The sequence below is a fragment of the Phalacrocorax aristotelis genome, chromosome 7, assembly GCF_949628215.1.
Source record: "Phalacrocorax aristotelis chromosome 7, bGulAri2.1, whole genome shotgun sequence".
In the NCBI taxonomy this organism is placed as follows: Eukaryota; Metazoa; Chordata; class Aves; order Suliformes; family Phalacrocoracidae; genus Phalacrocorax; species Phalacrocorax aristotelis.
Genome location: NC_134282.1, coordinates 33,859,226 through 33,878,828, shown reverse-complemented (window position 1 = coordinate 33,878,828; position 19,603 = coordinate 33,859,226). Strand labels below are relative to the sequence as shown.

The 19,603-nt window shown below is 47.9% G+C and overlaps 1 protein-coding gene across 3 annotated transcripts in view; it reads left to right on the top strand.

Moving 5' to 3' along the window:
* The first annotated feature begins 1,141 nt into the window (after positions 1–1,141).
* SIN3A (SIN3 transcription regulator family member A) overlaps positions 1,142–19,603 on the top strand; it is a 35,746-nt gene continuing 17,284 nt past the window's right edge. The window contains exons 1-9 of one of the 3 annotated variants that reach the window (XM_075099918.1): positions 2,298–2,418; positions 6,165–6,264; positions 10,280–10,500; positions 12,134–12,310; positions 13,753–13,859; positions 14,358–14,640; positions 17,004–17,255; positions 17,806–17,958; positions 18,280–18,438. In XM_075099918.1, the coding sequence (XP_074956019.1) occupies positions 10,312–10,500; positions 12,134–12,310; positions 13,753–13,859; positions 14,358–14,640; positions 17,004–17,255; positions 17,806–17,958; positions 18,280–18,438 (1,320 nt within the window). In that variant the 5' untranslated portion in view covers positions 2,298–2,418; positions 6,165–6,264; positions 10,280–10,311. Of the gene's footprint in view, positions 1,163–2,286; positions 2,419–6,164; positions 6,265–10,279; positions 10,501–12,133; positions 12,311–13,752; positions 13,860–14,357; positions 14,641–17,003; positions 17,256–17,805; positions 17,959–18,279; positions 18,439–19,603 lie in introns of those variants that run through there. The other 2 variants (XM_075099919.1, XM_075099916.1) reach the window with 2 other exon arrangements.

The following is a 19,603-nucleotide window of genomic DNA, read 5'->3' as shown; positions in this document are numbered from 1 at the left end:
GCGTTGTTTGGAGCGTGGTGGGAGGAATAGGCCCATTGACTGCCAGCAGCAGGTTTGCCATATCCTGCCTGCAGCATCTCCCTTTTCTCAGGGTGCCCCAGGTCAGCGGAAGGGCTGGGAGGGATGGGGGTCAATTGCCACAGGCAAAATTCATAGCAGTGACATCCTACACTGAAACAATCCCAAGGAGAAAAGCCAAAGTGCTGGTGGAAGCTCGAAAGGAGATTTAAAGCCCCTTGCAGGGAAACCCCAAAGCGGCGACGCCATCCCTGTGCCCACCTGTCTCATTTGGCTTTCTGGGTTTCTAGGCTGTGTATACACCCACCACCTTGGTAATTACTGTTAATTTAGTGCTTGTAACTTGGTCAGCGCATATTGAGCCCTGGGAATTTGGAAGCAGCCTGGTGCTGGAGCACTTCAATTCTCAGTCCTCCTTCTTCCTTGCTACTAGCTTCCTCGACTTAGGCTCCAGCCCCAGCAGCCCATGCCGGTTGAAACACCCCTGACCAGAGACCTTTTAGCAGCTAAACCATGCTGTAGCTCCAATCCAACGAGGTGAGAGCGAGCCTCCTCTGCCTTGTCTGCATGTCCTGGCCTCGTGGCAGCAGCCCCGGGGCCTTGTGCTCCCTGCCCTGGCTAGGGGTTAGAAAGGGAAAAGCAGCTGGAAAGAAAAAAAAAAAAGACACAAGACATTTAGATCTTGTTTGAGTGAAGATGTTCGAAATACATATTTTAATAGAAGTTTAGAGGGAGTGCTGTTTTATTTCTCCCCCTTCTGTGTGTGCTTTGCGTGAGGCCTGGCTCCTCCAGCCTCGATCTCAGGCAGGCGGGGGGCTGGTGCCTGCAACAGACAGAAAGGCAGCAACTCCCTCCACAACTTTGTAAATCCCAGGAAAAAAAAAAAAAAAAGATAAAATTAAACCCCCTGCCCCGTCCCCAGCTAGTGTTTTATTGCGGCAGAGGGGAGCTGGTAGCCTTCGGCCACCCCCGCTGGGGCTGGCTTTGCCGTGGGTCAGCTCCCTCCCGCCCTCCACGGTGAGGCCTCTCCCTCAGCCGCCCCCGCCGCGGTGGGCGTGACGGGCCGTGACGATCGTAATCGCGGGGCCAATCCGCCCTGGAGGGAGTTCCTCTCCATTCAGGGCTCCTCGCCTGCGCGTTGAGGGTATGTAACAGCTGCTTTCACCCTGCCCCCCCATCACACACACACTCCTCCGCATCTCGGCAGAGCGGGATTTGCCTCCCCGGGGGCGGGAAGAGGCGCCGCCGCCGCCGGGCTCTGAGGGAAGGAGCGACCCGCGCACTTCAACGGCCGCCGGCGGGAAGCGCGCGACGCCGGATGGAAGGGGGGGGAAACTGTGTGTGTGAAGGGGGGGCGGAGGGGGAGCGGCCGCCGTGCCGGCCCCGCCCCTCGTTCCCATTGGCCGCGGGGCGGTGGGCACGCCCCCGCAGCGCGCGGGCCTCTCTTCCCCCTTAACCCCCCCCGTGCGTGCCTGTGTCCCGTGTCCCCCCCCCCCCCCACGTGTAAGCGACCTGCCCCACGTGGGGCGCTGCCATCCCGGAAGTGAAGGGGTCGGGGACAAAAGGCAGCACACACACTCCCTGCGGGACCCACCGACAACACCCCCCCCCCCCCACGCCGTCAACCGGCGGAGGGGGGCGGGGGGGGGTTGTCGGTGGGGCCCGGTGAGCACGTGCGAGCGCGCCGCGAGGGGGAGGAGGCGGCGCGCGCGCGGGCGGCGGACGATGTAAACATTCCACAAAAGGGCTCCCAAGAGGGGGGCGGGGCTTCGCCCCTGTCGGAGGCGTGGTCAATCCCACACGCGTGGGCGGGCTCCCCGCCGTGACGGTCAGGCTGAGCTCCCCCGCCGGTTGGCCGGCGCTTGTCGCCCGCCGCCAATGGGGATGGGGAAGAGGCGGGACGGGGGCGGGGCGCGCTGCTTATACGGACATTTTTCTTCGGCGGTCGCTCCCCCCCCTTCCTCTCCACATCCCCTTCCTGGGGGTTGCGGCCAATAGGGGCGGGCGGGGTGGGCGGGACCAAAGCGGTGATTAGCCGGGAGGCTGAGGGGCGTGCGGCGCGCCCAATAGATGTTCGGGGCTCCCCCCCTGAGCGGGGAGGGGCGGGATTTCCCGGGGAACAGAGAAGCGGGCAGCGCTCCGCCGCGGCGGCCGAGAGACGGTTACTCCATCTTACACCCCTCACCCCTCCCCCCTCCCGTCGAGCCCCCCCGCCCCTCCCGGGGACCCGGCGCCGCCCCCCCCTCCGGGAGGAGGGGCGCGGGGAGCCCCCCCCCTCCCCACACACCTCACTGCACCGGGGACAGCTCGCCCCCGTCGCCCGCTCGGGAGGGGCCCGCAGCGGCCCCGCCGCCCCTTGACCCTGAGGGAGCCTCAGCCCCTGCCGGGGCCCGCTTCGAGGTAAGGAGGGGGAGGGGGGAAGCGCAGGGGAGGTGGGGGTCGCCAGGCCCGGTGCCGGCCCCCTCCGGCGATCCGTAGGGGGGCGGGGCCTGGCGCCGGTGCCGCGCGCGCTGGCGGGGTGGAGGCGGCGGGAGGAAGGCGGGGAGGGGGGGGGGGGAAGGCTGGTGACCCGCGGCCCGGTTCCCCGGGGAGACCCGGCGATCGGTCGTTCCTTCCACCCCGCCCCGCTGGGTGCGAAGGGGGACGGGTGGGGGGGTGTCCCGGCGGCCCCGGCATGGCGGGAGCGGCGGGCGGAGCGTGCGGCGGCCGCTGGGCGCACTGCAAGGCGGGCGCCTCCCTCCCTCCCTCCGCCCCTCCTCCCGCCCTCCGCCCGGTGCCGCTCCCGGGCTGCGGCGGGACCGCCCACGCCCCCACCCCCCCACCCCCCCCGCATTACTCGGCCCCGGTACCGGCCGCATTGCGACCTGGAGCCTCCCCCGGGGCTCTCCACTCCCCCATCCCGGGGAGCTGCTCGCCCCGTGGCGCGTCCCGAAAGCCGGCTGGAGCTCCGGGAAAAGACGTGGGGCTCGCCCGCTTCCCGTTCCTGGTTCCCCCATAACTTCTCCGGGAAGTTGCTGCTCAACAGCCGCCTGGCGGGGTCCGGTCCCGCCGCCCCACGTAACCCCACGTACCCTTCCACCGGTTCGTAACCCCCGGCCAGCGCCTCCCGCGTCGCTCCCCGCGGACCCCGGGATCCCCCTCGTGTAGTTCCTCACTTCCCTACCGCAGCGATCTGTAAGGACCTGTTGGAGCCACGTATGGATCTATGGAAACCAGAGAGCTCCTCTTGCAGGCGTCAGTTTTTAAGCGTTTTTAATGGGAAGTTGGCATCCCTTTTTTTTATGCTTCCTCTCTGCCTTGAACTTGTCAGAGATTTGTGCTTAGTATGCCAGCCCTGGTGTTTAATGCTTCAGACTGCCATAACATCCATCGTTTTGTTTTTTCCCCTGGGATTGCAGGAGGTTGGCTGTTGGCTTTAGATAGCTTTAAAAATACAAGCGTGCTTGGTGTCTCCTTAGCTAAATACTCTCTTTTCAATCTTTTCCTGGCTTCAGAATGAGTTTTTTTTATAGTTGTTATTTGTGCAAATAACCCCGTGCATTCAGTGCACTGATGGAAAGGGTACATCCCAGAAGAAACACATCTATTTGCATTGCTAAAACAATACAAAACTGAAAAATAATTTGTTCCAGCGCTATTTTAAACAAGTGATGGAAGGCTTCTTGAGCTGTGTGTTGATTTTTACTCTCCTACACTGTCCAGAGGAATATAAATCTGGTTTGCTAAAACTTAGCGTAAGGATGACCTAACACCTTATGTTGCTTTTCTAACTTGTTGCTTTTATATTCATTGGTCATGCTAAAAGGTGTGGAGTCAGTAAACTAGTGGGAAATGCCCAACTTATTTCAGTGTGGCTCTATCTGCACTTCAACCTGCCTATCCTAGCATTTCTTTTTTTTTTTTTTTAATAAGAGTTTCAGAGAGGTATACGTTGTTCTAAAACATTGTGCCATTAATGCTGTGTAATAAAATGGCACCTTATGCAAATAAAGTAATTTTAAAGCACCTGTAAAATTCCTTCGTCACCTAGAAGTGCCTTGACAGCCTGGTGTCAACCTGTGCTGGATCTCTGGGAGTAGGAGACTACTTTTTAGGGTCTTTTCTTCCCTTCCTGGGTGAAATTAGTACTTTTTCAGGCCGGTGCACTCTTTGCAAAAGGAAGATGTGCTTTCTTACCCAAAGTATCTTGTCCTCATCCCTCCCACCTGCTACTTCTGGTTAAGGTACATGGTCTCAGCGTGAACTTGTTTGAAAAGCTTCAATGTGGAAGTTCACCCACTAAAATGGTAGTAATTTGCTGAAGTTTGGGGAACCTCTGGATGATTTAGAGTGGTTTTGGAAGCAGGGTGGGAAGGGGGATGCTCTCCCTGCCGCCTCCCCAGCCAGCCCAGGTTGCCGGGGGAGCCCTCTGCGCAGGCTCCTGGCACGTGTGGAGCTTGGAGCCGGGAGCATCACATTGGAATTGGCAGGCAGATCATTTACGTTTCCAGGATTTATGAATCGTTTTCTGTTCAGATTGCTGTTCTGGTCTTCTCCAGCATTGGAAAGCTTTTGTGGCTGTTAAAGCTGGAACAGAAAAGAGAGTCCTGTAATAGCTGTCATTTCAGCCTGTTAGGTGGGGGCGCACTTTTGGGGACACGCTGCTTTTTTCCAACTCCTGTGGGATCTCATATCTCTTATTTAAAAAATAAATGAGTGCATAAAAATAAAACTATTCTTATAATTCTCTCTGTGCATGGGGAAAGCATACTCAGGACACCAGGCAAAACGCTGCTAACCTCTGTATTGAGTGTAAAGGTTGGGTTGGATCATCTCTTTGCAGCGGAGTTTAGTGCCCAGGCCATTCACTGCTTTGGCAAAGCACGGATCGGTGCCGTACCAACTTGTTACCCATCTGGATGGAGATAAGTGGCATTTACTCATGTCCTGTTGGCCTCATGGTGGGTTCTGGTATATAGTTGGCAGGCTGACGCTGTGTCACCTTGCAGAAAACTCTCCTAGCTGCTCCAGAAGCTTTGTGTAATGCTTTTCCAGCACCTTTTCCTTTTGGAAACTTCTCATTTCATTTTGGACTGACTTTCTGGATATGGATGTGCCTCTGCACAGCACCCCTCTGCAGTGGGGCTGGGGCATATTCCCATGTTACAGGCGAAGGATACAGGCTGCATGGCAATGTGCAAAAAAAATATACCAGTGACTGCTGAACAAGCTGGGTCATGTTCTGGAAGTCGTGCGGCTGGGTTAGTGCACAGGCAGCAGCGCTGCTGGAACCTGAGCCGGCTGTTTTCTAGCAGGTGCCAGCGTCAAAATCTGACGGGGGACTTGTCCTGCAGGACATTTGTGATGGCTCTGGGGTTGGAACTGCCCCTTCTGTGTCCGGAGCCATAGCAGAGAGTTGTGTTCGCTGCTCCTGAGTTTAGAGTCCTTTCTGCCTCAAAAGGAAACCTTTTAAAAGGTCCCACATGCGTTAAACACATCATCTGCAGCTATGTGATTTCCCTGCCCTTTTTCAGAAGGGTCCTCGGTCTGTGGGGACCGAAATCCCCTCTGGTGGTGCTTTCACAACTTGTTTGTGAATACAGTGTTTATCGACAGGTGTGTCGTGGTTCCAACAGGTGCTGAGGCAGCAGACCACTTGCTTTCTTCCTATTTTCTGTTTGTCTTTTTGCTTTTGTTTCTGACACCTATTTAACAGCTAATCCCTGAAGCTCCTTCTTAACTGATCAGAAAAACTGAAATTAAAAAAAAAAAAGCAGATTTGAGATCTTATTTGGCAAAAAGCTGGGGAGTGGAGCTGCTGCTGAAGAGCCAGTTTTGTGAGGGAAGAGGAGGGTACCCAGGCTCTCTTGCCTTCATTACTCCCATGAGAGAGGGAGCAGGCAGGAGGGGAGCCGGGCGGTGCTCTGCCAGCTGAATTCAGCCTTGTCCCTGCTTTGTTCCTCCTTTTTCTGTGTCAGCGCTGCTGTTCCTCTCCTCTCTGTGATACCAGAGTGGAAGGGATGCACTCATATTTATCGGTCCCGCTGGCTTATATGAGGCAAATGGATGAATCCTGTGATGAGGCTGGTGGGGTAAAATTTCATAAATCTGGTGGTGTTACTGAGATGCAACATACCTTTTAATTTTTTTTTTTCTGTCTTTACCAGCCGAGGATCCTATGTGTGTTTGTGGTACGCCTGCCTGATGCACCCTACCTGTAGTACTAAGCAAAGCTGGTGAGCACGGGTGGAAAGAACAGAGGCAGAGGTGCGTTCCTACATGGTGTCCTTTCCCTGAGAAGGGAATCACTAAAACCCTCAGAAAAGAAAAAAAAAAAAGGCACGTGTAGTTCCATCCTCGTGTGGGCAGAACGAAGTACACTCTAACTGAAGTTAAAAGATAGTTTGGGTAGAAGAGATGATGGAGAAAGAGGATGCGGTTCTTCATGGACTGCACAGAGTAGGACTCAGTCTGTTCCGTTATTGCTAAGCTTTACTATGTGCCTCGGGTTAATGCTTTTAACAAAGGAAAGTACCTGACGTTTGTGACTTGCTTTCAGTCTTGTGCAGTCCTTGCTATATTTTGGGGGCTTTTTTATTTTCCACCCCCAAATTAAGGTTACAGATGATGCAGTTTGAATTGGGGCTTTCTAAATCTTAGAGTCAAAGTCCGTAAAGGCATGCCAGAGGTGTGTGCTACATTTCTGAGAAGGCAACATAAAATAAGCTTTGTACTGTCTGTAGCATCGCCTTGGTGAAGGGCAGCTGGCTTTGACACTACTGTTGCAGCTGTGTATCTATCCTCGAAACACCTTTCCACATCAGCTGGACTTTACCATCAGGAAGGAAGCTGAGAGAAATCAGCTGTCACTGAGGGTGGAAGTGGGTGGGACTGCCCCTTTGAGCAGCAGGCTTCAGCTAAATCAGTTTAAAATGACATGTCTAGTCTTGGGTTTCATCATAGCTTTTCTTCCTTATCAGCTGTCTGGTGTGCTGTAGGAGGGGTAGGACTGGCTGCACAAGAGATCTCTCCAGCTTTTGAATGGAGGAGATCCTTGGGAGATGTCAGATCAAGATCAGTGAGGAAATGAATGCACTTCGGGAGCATCCAGCATCATATTTTCTTCTGCAAGATGCAGACCGGTTTCTGTTCTACTGCTGGTTTGCTCGCCCTTCAGTGCTTTCCCCTCTTGGTTGAGTTTCAGCAGTGGTGGATGCACAGAGTTAATGTCACTTGTCTTCATCTAGGTACAGTGGAATACTGAGAACATCTCTCTGATAGGATTTAAAAAAACCTGTGAATTAGTAATCTTTGTTAAGTGGTGGTCTGCTGCAAGCCACTCTTGCACAGTGGGTGCCCACCTCAAGTAGGAGTTTAGCAAGGTGTTATCTAGGAAGACTGACTAATGCAATTAACTATTGCCTATACGTATTAACTATAATATGAAATTTTAAAGTTGAAGCAGGTACAGTGCTTGGAGAGAAGAGAGTCTGAGCTCAGTTAGCAAAGGTGAGGGGAATCCAGAGGGAAGAACCACCTACAGGAACTTTAATTTTTCACTAAACAGAAGCTTTAAAGTCAACCATACAACAAACTAGGTTTCTGGAAGATTGTTCACTTGGTCTGTGAGAATCAGGAGTTTCAAAAACAGATGTTCATGCTGCTGGAGTGTATGTGGTAATGTATCCTTGGCGCTGCCACAATTCCCATGGCCTCACAGGGCTGAGGTGTTTAGTGGCTCCACAGGGAAAGGGCTTCTCAGTCAGCCTAAGGTGGCTTTTTAATCCTCATAAAGGCACGTGAGTCTTCCAGCAATCTTCTGTCCTCAAACAGCCTCTGCTTTAAAGGTTGGTTAGTCCATCCCAGCAACAAGCGTGGAGTGTTGCTTTGGGAAGTGAGACGCAAGGGTGGGACACTTAACAGCCACCGCACCACGTATACACCATGTATACATATGTATGCACACACACACACACACACACGTGCGCGTCCCTTATCGCAGACTGTGTTAAACCTGCTGGAACTGTTTCACTTCTTTATAGCAAATCATGTCTGAATTATTTTTTGAGAACATTCCTGCTTTGTGGATATTGCATTACATGTCTGCAAACCAGCAGCGCTTGGTTGCTCCTGTAGGGAAGGAAAGCTGTTGCACCATTGAGAGGGTGAGGGGCGAACCAGCCTGGGAGATCAGAAGAAAGTGGAAGGACTGGCTGGGGTACCGGTGTTTAGAGCAGAAGGGTAACCAATTTGGTGAGTGGGTTATAAATAGATGCCACCAAAGCTTTGCCCAGACTTTACTCATGCAGTCAGGCATTGTCATGCAAAATCCTGGCTAGCTCTGATGGTGCGTAGCCAGATTTGCCAGCATTGCTCGGTTTAGTCCCAGCCCTCTTAGCCTAAAACTGTGGGGGGGTGAGGGTGGGTGTGTGTGTGTGTGTCACAAAGCTAAATGTGGGCTGTGCTTGAAGGGAGTAGCTCAAAGTTAACCTGCCTAGCTCTATTTGTCAGCAGAGACCAGCTGAATGAAAAGATAACCAATGCAGGCAACATTAGCAAAATGAGCTCCTGGAGCGTGCTTCTCTGCTTTCTGAGTGTATACTGGAGGTCAGACCTACTTAGGATTTGTAAATTGTAAATAAGATCTAGTTAGAAAGCTTTCTCCTTCACTTGGGTTGAGAAGTCCTCCCCTGCCTCTGCTGGCTGTTGTCTACCTGCTGGATGCTTTGGGGACCTGATAAGAGACTCTGTTCTGAGCAGTTAAACTTGAAGAGCAACTCGAAAAAGAAATAAAGTCATCTTCCTTCTTGTCCTACCCACTCCAAGTGAAAGGAAAGTCTAGTCAAGAGGGACACAGGGGCAAAAGGCTTTGTTGCACAAAGCCTGGGTTTTCAAGCCCACATTGATCTGTTCTGAACTGCTGTGCTGCTGGTTCCCATTTACATATTGACATGCACTGAGATATTGGTGAATGATCTTTGGGTTCTTTGGTTAATGATGGATTTAGAAGAAGAGCTGTCCTGACTTGGCAGATGAGAATTGGCTTAGTTGGCTGTTGTACCGTTATTCTTGGGGGAACTTCATTCCCTCTTGTTTATCTGTGTGTCCACATTAGCAGTAAATGTGTTTAACTGCACTGGAACTGAAACAGGCTTGCTTTGGAGAGGTCCTGATGAATTAGAGGCTGAAGAGGGTGGATGGATCCTGTTGTCTGTCCATCAAGCACCGTAACAGGCTGCATACACTTTTGAACACCCAGTGGTTTGATGAACAGCAGATAACGTCTCAAGGATGGCAATAATTGTTGATGCATAAAAAACAGCCCTGGAATTTGCTTGCAGACAAGAGTAGGTGAGTAGGTCAGTCAGAGCGCAGAATTCATGGCGCTTTTAGGATTGGGACACTGGCAAAATGACCTCTCAGATGTGAAGTGAAATGAAGTTGTAAAAAGACAACTTAGAGTAGGGCAGGAACATGCCTGCGTGTTGGAGAAGAAAAATACTGGAGAGTAAACAGGAGAGCTGATGATGAGTGCTCGGCGGCCTCCCTGGCAGGCATGCAGGACGCCAGCCATGGTGCTTCCTGCTAGCACTGCTCCACTTTGCACTCTTCAGCTTGGTGCTGGTGAGTGGGGCCAGGATGCTGGGAGGGCCATGGCTGCGTGGCATATGGTAGCAGGTCTGTTGGTTTCACTGAGGTTGCCCTTATCTTATACATACTAAACAGAGAACGCTTTTCTTTGCGGCTTTGTAAGTGACTTCAAAATCTGACTGCACATCCTGCTTTTTGCCACCTCCATCTCCCTTCCTCCCACATTTTTAAAGCATCTCTCACAGCTGGCTGTCATCCTGCCCGGACTGTCTGGGAGATATTTTTTCTGCTTTCAGTGTAGGCACCTCAGTCCAGGCTGTGTGTAGGTAACGCACCCTCCCCCAGTCTGTGGTGCTCAAATACTGCATTTGATTAACTTTGCATTGCTTAGGGTCTGCGTGTGCTTAAGACGCCCATGCTAGCAACATCCTTTAAGTGAGATTGAAGAAATCATTAACTTGTAAGCAGAGTATTTTATTTCCAACAATAAGGTTGTATTTTTTGTGATAAAACACAATTGCATATTTTATGCAGAAAGCTGAATCTTAATTCCACTTTCCTGTCTCAACATATCAGTAACCTAAATGAATAGACAGAAACTTGCCTGCCTGCTCTTGGTGAGCTTAGCGTCCATGGCATCGGCAGGGAGTGATGAATTGATTGCGTTTGTTAATTAGACTGTTTTTAACAGGTTTTGTAGTGCTTCCCGAGCATGAGTTCAGAATGAAGCGGCGATTGGATGAGCAGGAGTCACCTGTGTATGCGTCGCAGCAGAGACGTATCACCAGCAGCACTGAAGCTTTTCAACACCAGCACCGCGTGCTTGCCCCAGCTCCTCCGGTCTATGAGGCAGTTTCGGAGACCATGCAGTCTGCCACAGGGATTCAGTATTCGGTAACTCCCAGCTACCAGGTGTGTGTGCTCATCCCTTAGCTGCAACTCAGGGGATTGGCTGCAGTACTGCTGCGTGACCAGCCAGCACTGTGTCCTTTCATACTAGAATTCTGTATTTGAGACAAGGTTTACTTTAGTAACCAGGTCTTCCTAAAGAAAAACCAAGATTGGATAATGTGCGTATCATACCTCTCATTTTAAGCCCTTGCTTTAAGACTATTGGCTTCATTCACATACAGAGCCACCTGAACAAACGTGGTGTCATTTGGCTTTTTGAACATGATTCTTTTAATGATTCTTTCCGATCATGGTCTCCGAATGCTAGAGATGAATGCGTGCAGGGGTTTTTCTCCATTTTTTCTTTTCTTCACCAGGAAAAGGTTTGTTGTTATGGTTGCTCTGTGACAGGTGTATGATATCTTGGGTGATCTTAAGCTTAACAGACTGGGTTGGGTCAGCATTTAGATTGGAGACTTTCAGGAGAATTGAAATGTTTCAGAAAACATTACCCCAGAGGCATTAGGTGGCACTCTTCTCTCTCTTGCCCCCTTTGCAAGGAGATATCAGCTGGGGGGAGAAAAAATTTAAGAGCACACTGGAGATACCTCCTATTGAAAGACCAGGGAAAGGCTGTTCCTGTGTTCCTTGTCTTTGCCATGTTTTTGGCATGTTGCGTCTCCCATGCTTGTGTTGCTGGTGAGCAGCTCTCCCTGTCTAGTGCCTAATTTTACACATGGCTTCTTCCTTACTTCTGCAGAAGGGATGCTTACACCGTGCAGCCGCAGAGCTGAAGAGCCTGCAGGCAGACACTTGTAGGGACTGGAAGAGGATGTGTTTATGCTGGCAGTCCTTCCTAAAAAGAACTTGGATGGACCAGAAAGCAAATAATTTCTTGTTCGTGAGAAGGATTGAACAAAGTATCTCCCATCTAAAAGATGCTTGAATGGAAAACTACGTTTGTGTAAAATTAAAAGTAATTTACTATTTAAAAAATTTTTAAAGGCTTTTTTAATGGATTTTCCAGATTGAAGCTTTTCTCACTTAATATATCAAGGAGACCTGAAAAGTGCATGCCTTCTGATCCTTTCTGTTTTTCTAGAGGAGATACCAAACTAAGTTTTTCCCTTGAGTCTGCTGGTGCCAGAGAGCCACAATTTGACTTCCAGTACCCAAACTGAATGGCGAGAGCTCATAAAGAGTCGTTCATTCAGATTATTGCTTGTGGCACATAAGCATCATAGAGAAAAGAAAGAACCTTGGCTCTGTCATACTAAAAATCCCATTTTATGCCCCTTTTGCAGGTCTTTATGTTTGGGTTAGTGACTGGACAACCAACAAGTCCACAGGCTGGAGAGAACCTGCATTTGTAATGTGTTTGCAGAGCGGGCTCTCCTGTATTTGGAGTACAGGATGAGAGTAGTCTTGGTTTGTTTTTTAGGTCTCTCTGGGTCGTTGTTGAAGAAAACAAAAAATATTTTTGTGTCAGGTTGTTAACAGTCACGGTTAAAGGTCAAACTGGCTGTGTTCTGCTTCCTTGAAATTTTACTTTTATACCTGGGTCTGGGAAGACTGATCTTGCTCTCCGCCCATGGAGCGAGTGGAGGTGGCTGCAAAGGCGTAGCTGTACATGATGTCCTCTTTGCCTTGCCAGGTGTCGGCCGTGCCGCAGAGCTCGGGCAGCCATGGGCCAGCCATCGCAGCCGTCCACAGCGGCCACCACCACACTGCACCGGTGCAGCCTCATGGGAGCCAGGTGGTGCAGAGCCACACTCACCCCACTCCGCCAGCTGTGCCTGTGCAGGGGCAGCAGCAGTTCCAGAGGCTCAAGGTAACGCTGAGGATTGCTTCCTTAAGTAAACCAACCTCTCCCTAAATCCTTGGGTAAACAGGGGCCTTTTTCTTTTCGGTGTGTAGGGGAGGCCTCCCTGCAAAGCCAGCCGGTGACCTGCTAAAAGCTTTCTTGACAAGGCGTAGCTGTTTCTCCTCTTTGGAAGACTATTGAATGAGGAAAGGGACTTTCTGCTGAAACACTGTTGTTCCAAATACTATAAGAAAAAATGGTCTTGATAGGAAAAGATTTGGGGCAGGAAGGAAAAAGGAAGAATTGCTCAGAGTATTCGTATGAATGGGTTAAATTACCAAAACATTTGGTGCTTTTCTGAACACGTGATGTATGTGGGTGGTTGTGTGGGAGTAATTTGGGAGTAAGGAAGGCTCTATTCTCAGATTGTGTGTTGTAAAATCCTTTAAAAAAGGGAAAACTCCACCAAAAATAACCCCTTTAAGTAGCTACATTTGTTTCAGCTCTAGTGAGAAAGCACATGTGTATGAACTGATGCCTGTTTCTTAGTCCCTTCCAAATACAGTGCAAGTCTCTTCCAGTTTTGCTGGAACCCACTGCCTTGTTGGGTGAGAGGTCATTTCCTTTTGCTGAATGTAGGACACTTCATTTCTAGAGACCCCTGAAAATGGGTTTAAAACGTGTGGTTCTTTCTCCCAGTGAAATCAATGGATCATCCTCTGCCGATGCAAGATTTGGGCTATACACGATAGCCTGTCCTTCTTTGCTGTCATTTAATTTCAGACATAAGGGAGGTCCTGTGTGTAGCTCTTGCAGCTGATGAGCGTGTGGCCAGCTGTCAGAGATGATAGGGACCCAGAGCTCTCGTTTTAGTCTGTGGCTGTTCTTTCACTACATCTGAAAATTGGATGTTGGTACACGAACGGTTCATAAACTTCTTGCTGTTTGAGGTGTAAAACAATTTACCGCCCACAGTTGCCATTTTCTAAATCCTTATATGTTGAACTGAAATGTCTGGCTTTTTGAAAAAAGTGCAAGCATGTACCTGGCAGACATCTACTATACTGAATATGTCATTTCCACTTTCTGCTTATTCTTAGACTTCCATAATAATTTCCACATACGAATGCAGGAAAAATACTCAGGCTAGTTCTGTTTATCCTAGCAGTCACTTCAGTGGTGGTAAATCTGGGAGTATGGTTTTCTTCCTCTGAGTAATTCTGCTGATCTCTGTTGCTTTTTTCCCTTTTTGGTACAGTTTTACCTTGTGAGCCAGGAGTGGGGAGTGAGTATCTCTTACTCAAATGGTGCTGGTAGTACACTAACCAGGCTCGTGGTCTTTTGCTCCTTAATTCCCTGCACAGCCTTGGGGCTAACAGCCTTGTTTTCAAATAATGTGTGTTTTGCAGAACAGTTGGAGGTGAAATAAAATCATCTCTGCTAATATAACCTGTCTGTTCTGTCTCCAGGTGGAGGATGCATTGTCTTATCTTGACCAGGTGAAGCTGCAGTTTGGTAGCCAGCCACAGGTCTACAATGACTTCTTGGATATTATGAAGGAATTTAAATCTCAAAGGTAACAAGCTGCATTTTGCTTCTTTCTTTCAGGTTAGAAGGAGTGTATGGGAGCATGGGAGCACAGAGCAGGGGCTAAATTCTGTCCTTCTGTGTGCAGAGTAACACACCTCTAGCAGTAGTGTAAAAGCAGCTGTGTGCTTTCTTTTCTGAAAGTAAAATGCATCCCTTCATTTATACTAAATCTCTGCTTAGAGCAGGAGTTCACAAGTTCAGCCTTGATAGCTGATTCATCTGGCTGTCTGGTTGTCTGCCCCTTAATAATGGTCAGACTTGGGACTAGATCTCATAGATGTAAAATGCTGTCTGGGCTAATGAAATAATTCTAATGTCATTCTTAAGTTCAGTAGTGTATTTATAGGAGTCACTTCTGCATTGTTTCATAGGTTAGAGTTGATAAGGTAGAAAAATCTAATGGAAAATTCTCGTCTGGAGAACTCGGTGTACCACTGAAAGGGTCTTTGAGGATCGTGACATTTTCATCTTATTCCTTCTTCAGTATTGACACTCCAGGAGTGATCAGCCGTGTATCACAGCTTTTCAAGGGCCACCCAGACTTGATCATGGGTTTCAACACCTTCTTGCCACCTGGTTACAAGATTGAGGTGCAGACAAATGATATGGTGAATGTGACAACACCAGGGCAGGTTCACCAGATCCCCACTCACGGCTTGCAGCCCCAGCCGCAGCCCCAGCCGCAGCATCAGTCGCAGCCTTCAGCGCAATCAACCCCAACACCAGCACAGCCAGCGCCACAGCCACCACCTGCCAAAATCAGTAAGGTGAGAGACTTTGAACGACATTCACTGATAACATGGGGATCCTGCTGATCCTGGTATCTCCAGCTGAAGCTGGTATGGAGCTAGAGAGTGAAAAAGGAACTTCCACGCTGCCTTTTCACAGTGTTTGTGAACCTGCTTATGTTGTGCTTCTGCTGCTGGGTTAGTTTCTCCTTTTCAAACTTCAAGATGTGTCCTAGTTTTTTTGACAATAATTCAAATAAGCCACCTTAAGGGTTTGGAAAGCCCTTGTTGCTTTCAGTGGGGAACTGAGAGTTGCTCAGAGCATCTGGTAAAAAGTACACGTGTTATTCAGGGATTGATCCAGCAGCCCTGGGGGAGAAAAGGTCCCTGAAGTGCATTTGACTTTGCAGGAAGGGCTTCCTAGCTAAAGCACTGAGTACATGTTGAACTGCCCTCTTTTGTGTATATTGTCTCAAAATAACTGAAGTTCCAAGAAACTCTCCATAAAACAGAGGCTGTGATAAAGGTGTTGCTCTTGCTATGAAAGTTAGTGTGTGGTTCCAAATGCCTGGGGCAATTAGGCCTTCAGAAGAGCTTGATTAGTTATTTGGTAGATTCTGCATTGCTTGAAGCCTTGTTGTCAGATCAGATATCTGTTGTAAAAACTGGTCTAGTTCAGCCATCAGCTGGATGGGTGCAGGAATGGTTGACAATATAAAAAGTGCAAGAGGTCAGGCAAGATAACTAGGATGTTGCCTGAAACTGAGACCTTTAAATAACAAAGGGAATTTGATTCTTTCCTTTAGATATAATCCAGATGCTACTGTCCAACAGAGATATTTTATATGATTGAAAACAGAATAGGATAATAGGCATTCGGGGATCTCACTCTAGATAAAATATTATGTATTTCAACCTCAAAATGTGGAGAGATTTGGGAGCCTTAGGGAGGGAAAGAATCCACAAGGTTTCAGGTGTTAATGTCTAAATTGTACAATTGGCTGGAAAAGAACAACAACGAAAATATGCAGTTAGAAAGCAGCAGGGTTTAAAATGTGGCAATAAGGTGATCTCTAGACAAACGTTGGTGGGACATGCAACCTCCTGTTCAGAAAAGAAGCAAAGAAAACTGTGCTAAAAGATTTGCAAGGCTGAAAACTGCAAAGCTAAAGCATTCCAGAATTTACTTACCTGTGCCAGATTTCAAGGCTTTTCTCTGAAGTAGTAGATGTTCTCAGTGAAGAGGTAGCAGTCTCTTTCTCATCACTGTGGGATAAGTGGTTTTCTCCCCATGTCGTCATTCTGAAAAGAGTTGAACTATTTTTGCTGAAACTTTAAAATGAACATGAGGGACATGTTAGATATTGAGGTGAGACTTTCTTACCAGACAGGTGAAGTTTAGGTAAGCACAGCAGTATCTTGTAATAGGACGCTTCTGGCTATCCTAAGACAGTTATCTACGCTGTCAGTAATGAAAACTCTGTGTAATACATGTTCTGAAGTTTGGAAGGTGGCAGGAATGGGTACTTCCATTTACATTCAAAATTGCCATCTCAAAATAGCTGCTAAATTTTTCCTGTGGCTGTTAGGTGTCTGTTAAGAGTATTCAAAATAATTACTCTGACAGCCTTATTGCCTGCTCTTTGTCTCAATATTGAAAGAAATTCCAGTTTTCCTTTCGTGTTGCCTTAGTTTATGCATGCCAGGATTCTTCATTAGGGTCAAAATGACTTGCAGTGTTGGAGCATGCCATGCCTGTGCATTTTGGTTGTGTTAAATTTTTGAGATAGTATGTCTCTCTTGTCAGATTTCAGTCAAAAACAATTAGCAAGGAGAAACAGCTGTTAATAACAACAGTTTGAATGGTCTGGGTGTTTCCTCATGAATTGTAGTCTCTACTGGCCCACCGAATAGCTATGTATTTGCTTTGCATAATAGTTTTGTTCTGCTTAGTCTACCTGTATTTGTGTTTCTGTTCATCTTTGGAACCCAGCTCTGACTGTGAAATGGTTCTTCTTAATTTTGACACTTAACATTAGTTTCTGCTTAGACAGCCACTAGGAAGTGTACCGTTTACGAAAGATATTGTTAAAATTCCCTAGGCCTGTGGAGGGAATAATTCTTTACTAGCAGTTTAAAAAGACCAGTCTTTGAAGGAAGCGCAGCAAAGGCCCTCCAGGGCCAGTGTATGGGAAGAGGTTGTTTGATTGGATGTGGTAGCAGGAGATTTCATCCAGTTGTGATATTCCAGCTCAGAGGTGTATCTATTGCAGCCACATTGTTCCACCACTGGCATCAGATACAGTTGTTTCCTCTTCATATGGACCATGTGGAATAAAAATGCCTTTATCCCAAACATAAAGGAGTCTGCTAATTTCTAATCTGGCTTCTTTTCTTCTTAGCCATCCCAGTTGCAGGCACATACTCCCGCCAGCCAGCAGACTCCCCCGATTCCACCATATGCATCACCACGCTCGCCCCCAGTCCAACCTCATACACCTGTGACAATCTCTCTGGGAACCACACCATCCCTGCAGAACAATCAACCCGTTGAGTTTAATCATGCCATCAACTATGTCAACAAGATCAAGAATCGGTTCCAGGGCCAACCAGACATCTACAAAGCCTTCCTGGAGATCCTCCATACGTATCAGGTGAGTGTTAACAGTGCAGATTTGCGTATACGTGTGGTTATTTCCCTTTCTTTGCCATGGGAGTTAACTGTGCCTGTCCAAGACTTGCATTTGGGTCTTCTGCTGGATGAGCATTGGCCAGCAAGCTAAGCAGAGTCCTTGCAAATTAGAAAAATGGGTAGCAGCATGAAATAATGGATTTCAGTCCATCATCTTTATTTGCAAGTTTCTGAAATGCCTTTTTAAAAATAATATTTGATATTTTTCCATGAGCGTGGGTCAGGAGGAGACCACGTGGCAGGAGTACTGTGTTAAAAGTAAAGAAACTCCTTCCTTGATCAGTTTCCTACTAGTCCAGGGCCAGCTGGGCATTTAGTATATGCTTATAGTATATATATGTATTTAGTGTATATATAAGAATCATATCGTTAGCATAGTATGATTCTTTACATAAGAGGCTGAGACCTTTGCTGTTTCATTCTTTATTTGACTGGGGTGTGTGTGGTGTTTTTCTTTGTCACTTAAATAGTTCGTGCATCCTTTCTTCTGACACTTCTCTTTCCTATGACAGAAAGAGCAGCGTAATGCCAAGGAGGCAGGCGGTAACTACACACCAGCTTTGACAGAGCAGGAGGTGTACGCACAGGTGGCTCGCCTCTTCAAGAATCAGGAGGATCTGCTCTCAGAGTTTGGGCAGTTCTTGCCTGATGCCAACAGCTCTGTGGTGAGTCTTCTTAGAGCTAGACTGGAACTGAAATACCTAGCGGAAAACTGTCCTGTATATAGCCAGAGTTGAGAAAAATGTGCTTTTGCTGTTTGTGTCTTGGGGCTTTTTTGGAGTGGTCTTTTACTCAGTGTAGGAAATGGGTCAGGGTGATAGACTGTGTTTTCTGGCCATAACTTGTCTTTTAAATACAATCCCTTTGCCTAAACAGGTTGTTCTAAGACCGCAATAACTGTAGTAAAATACATTGGTCATCTAGAGCTAGGAGGAGCAGGCATATTATTTTGCTCTAATGGTCTTATGGGTTTGTCTCTAAATAAGCTGTTAAGTAAGACAACTGCAGAGAAAGTGGAATCGGTAAGAAATGATCACGGTGGCACGGTGAAGAAGCCACAGCTCAACAACAAACAACAAAGACCCAGCCAGAATGGCTGTCAGATCCGACGGCACTCGGGAACTGGAGCAACCCCTCCGGTGAAGGTAAGAGCGTGTGCTGCTCGTTCAGCAGTCCTGTTTTTCCCAGGAGGCTGTGGCAGAGTGGGATGTGTTGGACAAGTACGATTTTTGTGGTGCAGGCTGCAGCTTGAGAAAATGGAAATTAATTAAGTGCCTTTAACGGAAATTAAAAAGTGCCTTTAAAGGACACTTTCCGAATTCCTCACTTCTAAGTGCAAGGCTTTGTCTCCAATTTTCCCAAACTGATTATGTTATCTGTACTTGAGGGTGGTAATAGTTACTTCACTGGCTTGGGGAAAAATAGGGCTTTCCCCACTTTACTAGTGTGATGGAGAATGTGTGGGAGTAGCTTTATTGGTTAATAAAGCAGTGTTTGGTGGTGATGGGGCGGTGTGGGGTACAGAGGCAAAAGTCTCAGTGAAGTCACAATATAAGATTATCTAAAATTTGTAGTGATGTTTCTGTGTGGGATGTGGGAAGATAAGCTGAGGTGAGGATAAAGGTGTGCCTGAAAGCTTTATTGTAGAACTCGGAGCAGATGCAGTGGAATTGTGTTTGCTCATCTTTCCTGTGATAAACCTTATAACACAATGATGAATGATTATTCTCTTAGCAGAATTTGCCCTTTTCAAATGACACACATTTTGGGAGAGCAAGGCTCTGTAGTGTAATAAAAATGGTCTCATGGCCAGGTGGTTTAGTGTTTGTCCTTTAGGGACAAGTTTGCCTGCTTTATTTTGAAGGTGGTGTATCTTGCTTTGTGATGAAAGGCATTAGCACATGTAATTGTACCATTTAAATCCAGTGATATACTTCCCTTTCTGCTCTTTCTCCTCCTTTTCAAATAAAGGGCAGCAAAATAAAATTAATTTTGGAGGCAGCTTTCAGCCTTTCTGAGGATGTGGAGTGCAGTGCTGGTATGGGGAAAATAAGGGATCTTGCAATGGAATGCAAGAGAGAAAAAGGAATACACTAATTTTAAGGAGGTGTAAGACCTGGGTTTGGGTGAGTGATAGGCAAAACCCAGATTTATTTTGGTAATTCTGCTAACTAGTTAGAAAAATGAGATATGCTACAACCAGTGACTGTTTCAATCAACTAGCTACAGAAAAGGATGCAACAGTGTATTAAAAGTATGGGGAGTTCTATGCTACTGATTAACCTTTCATAGATTAACTTGTGACACACA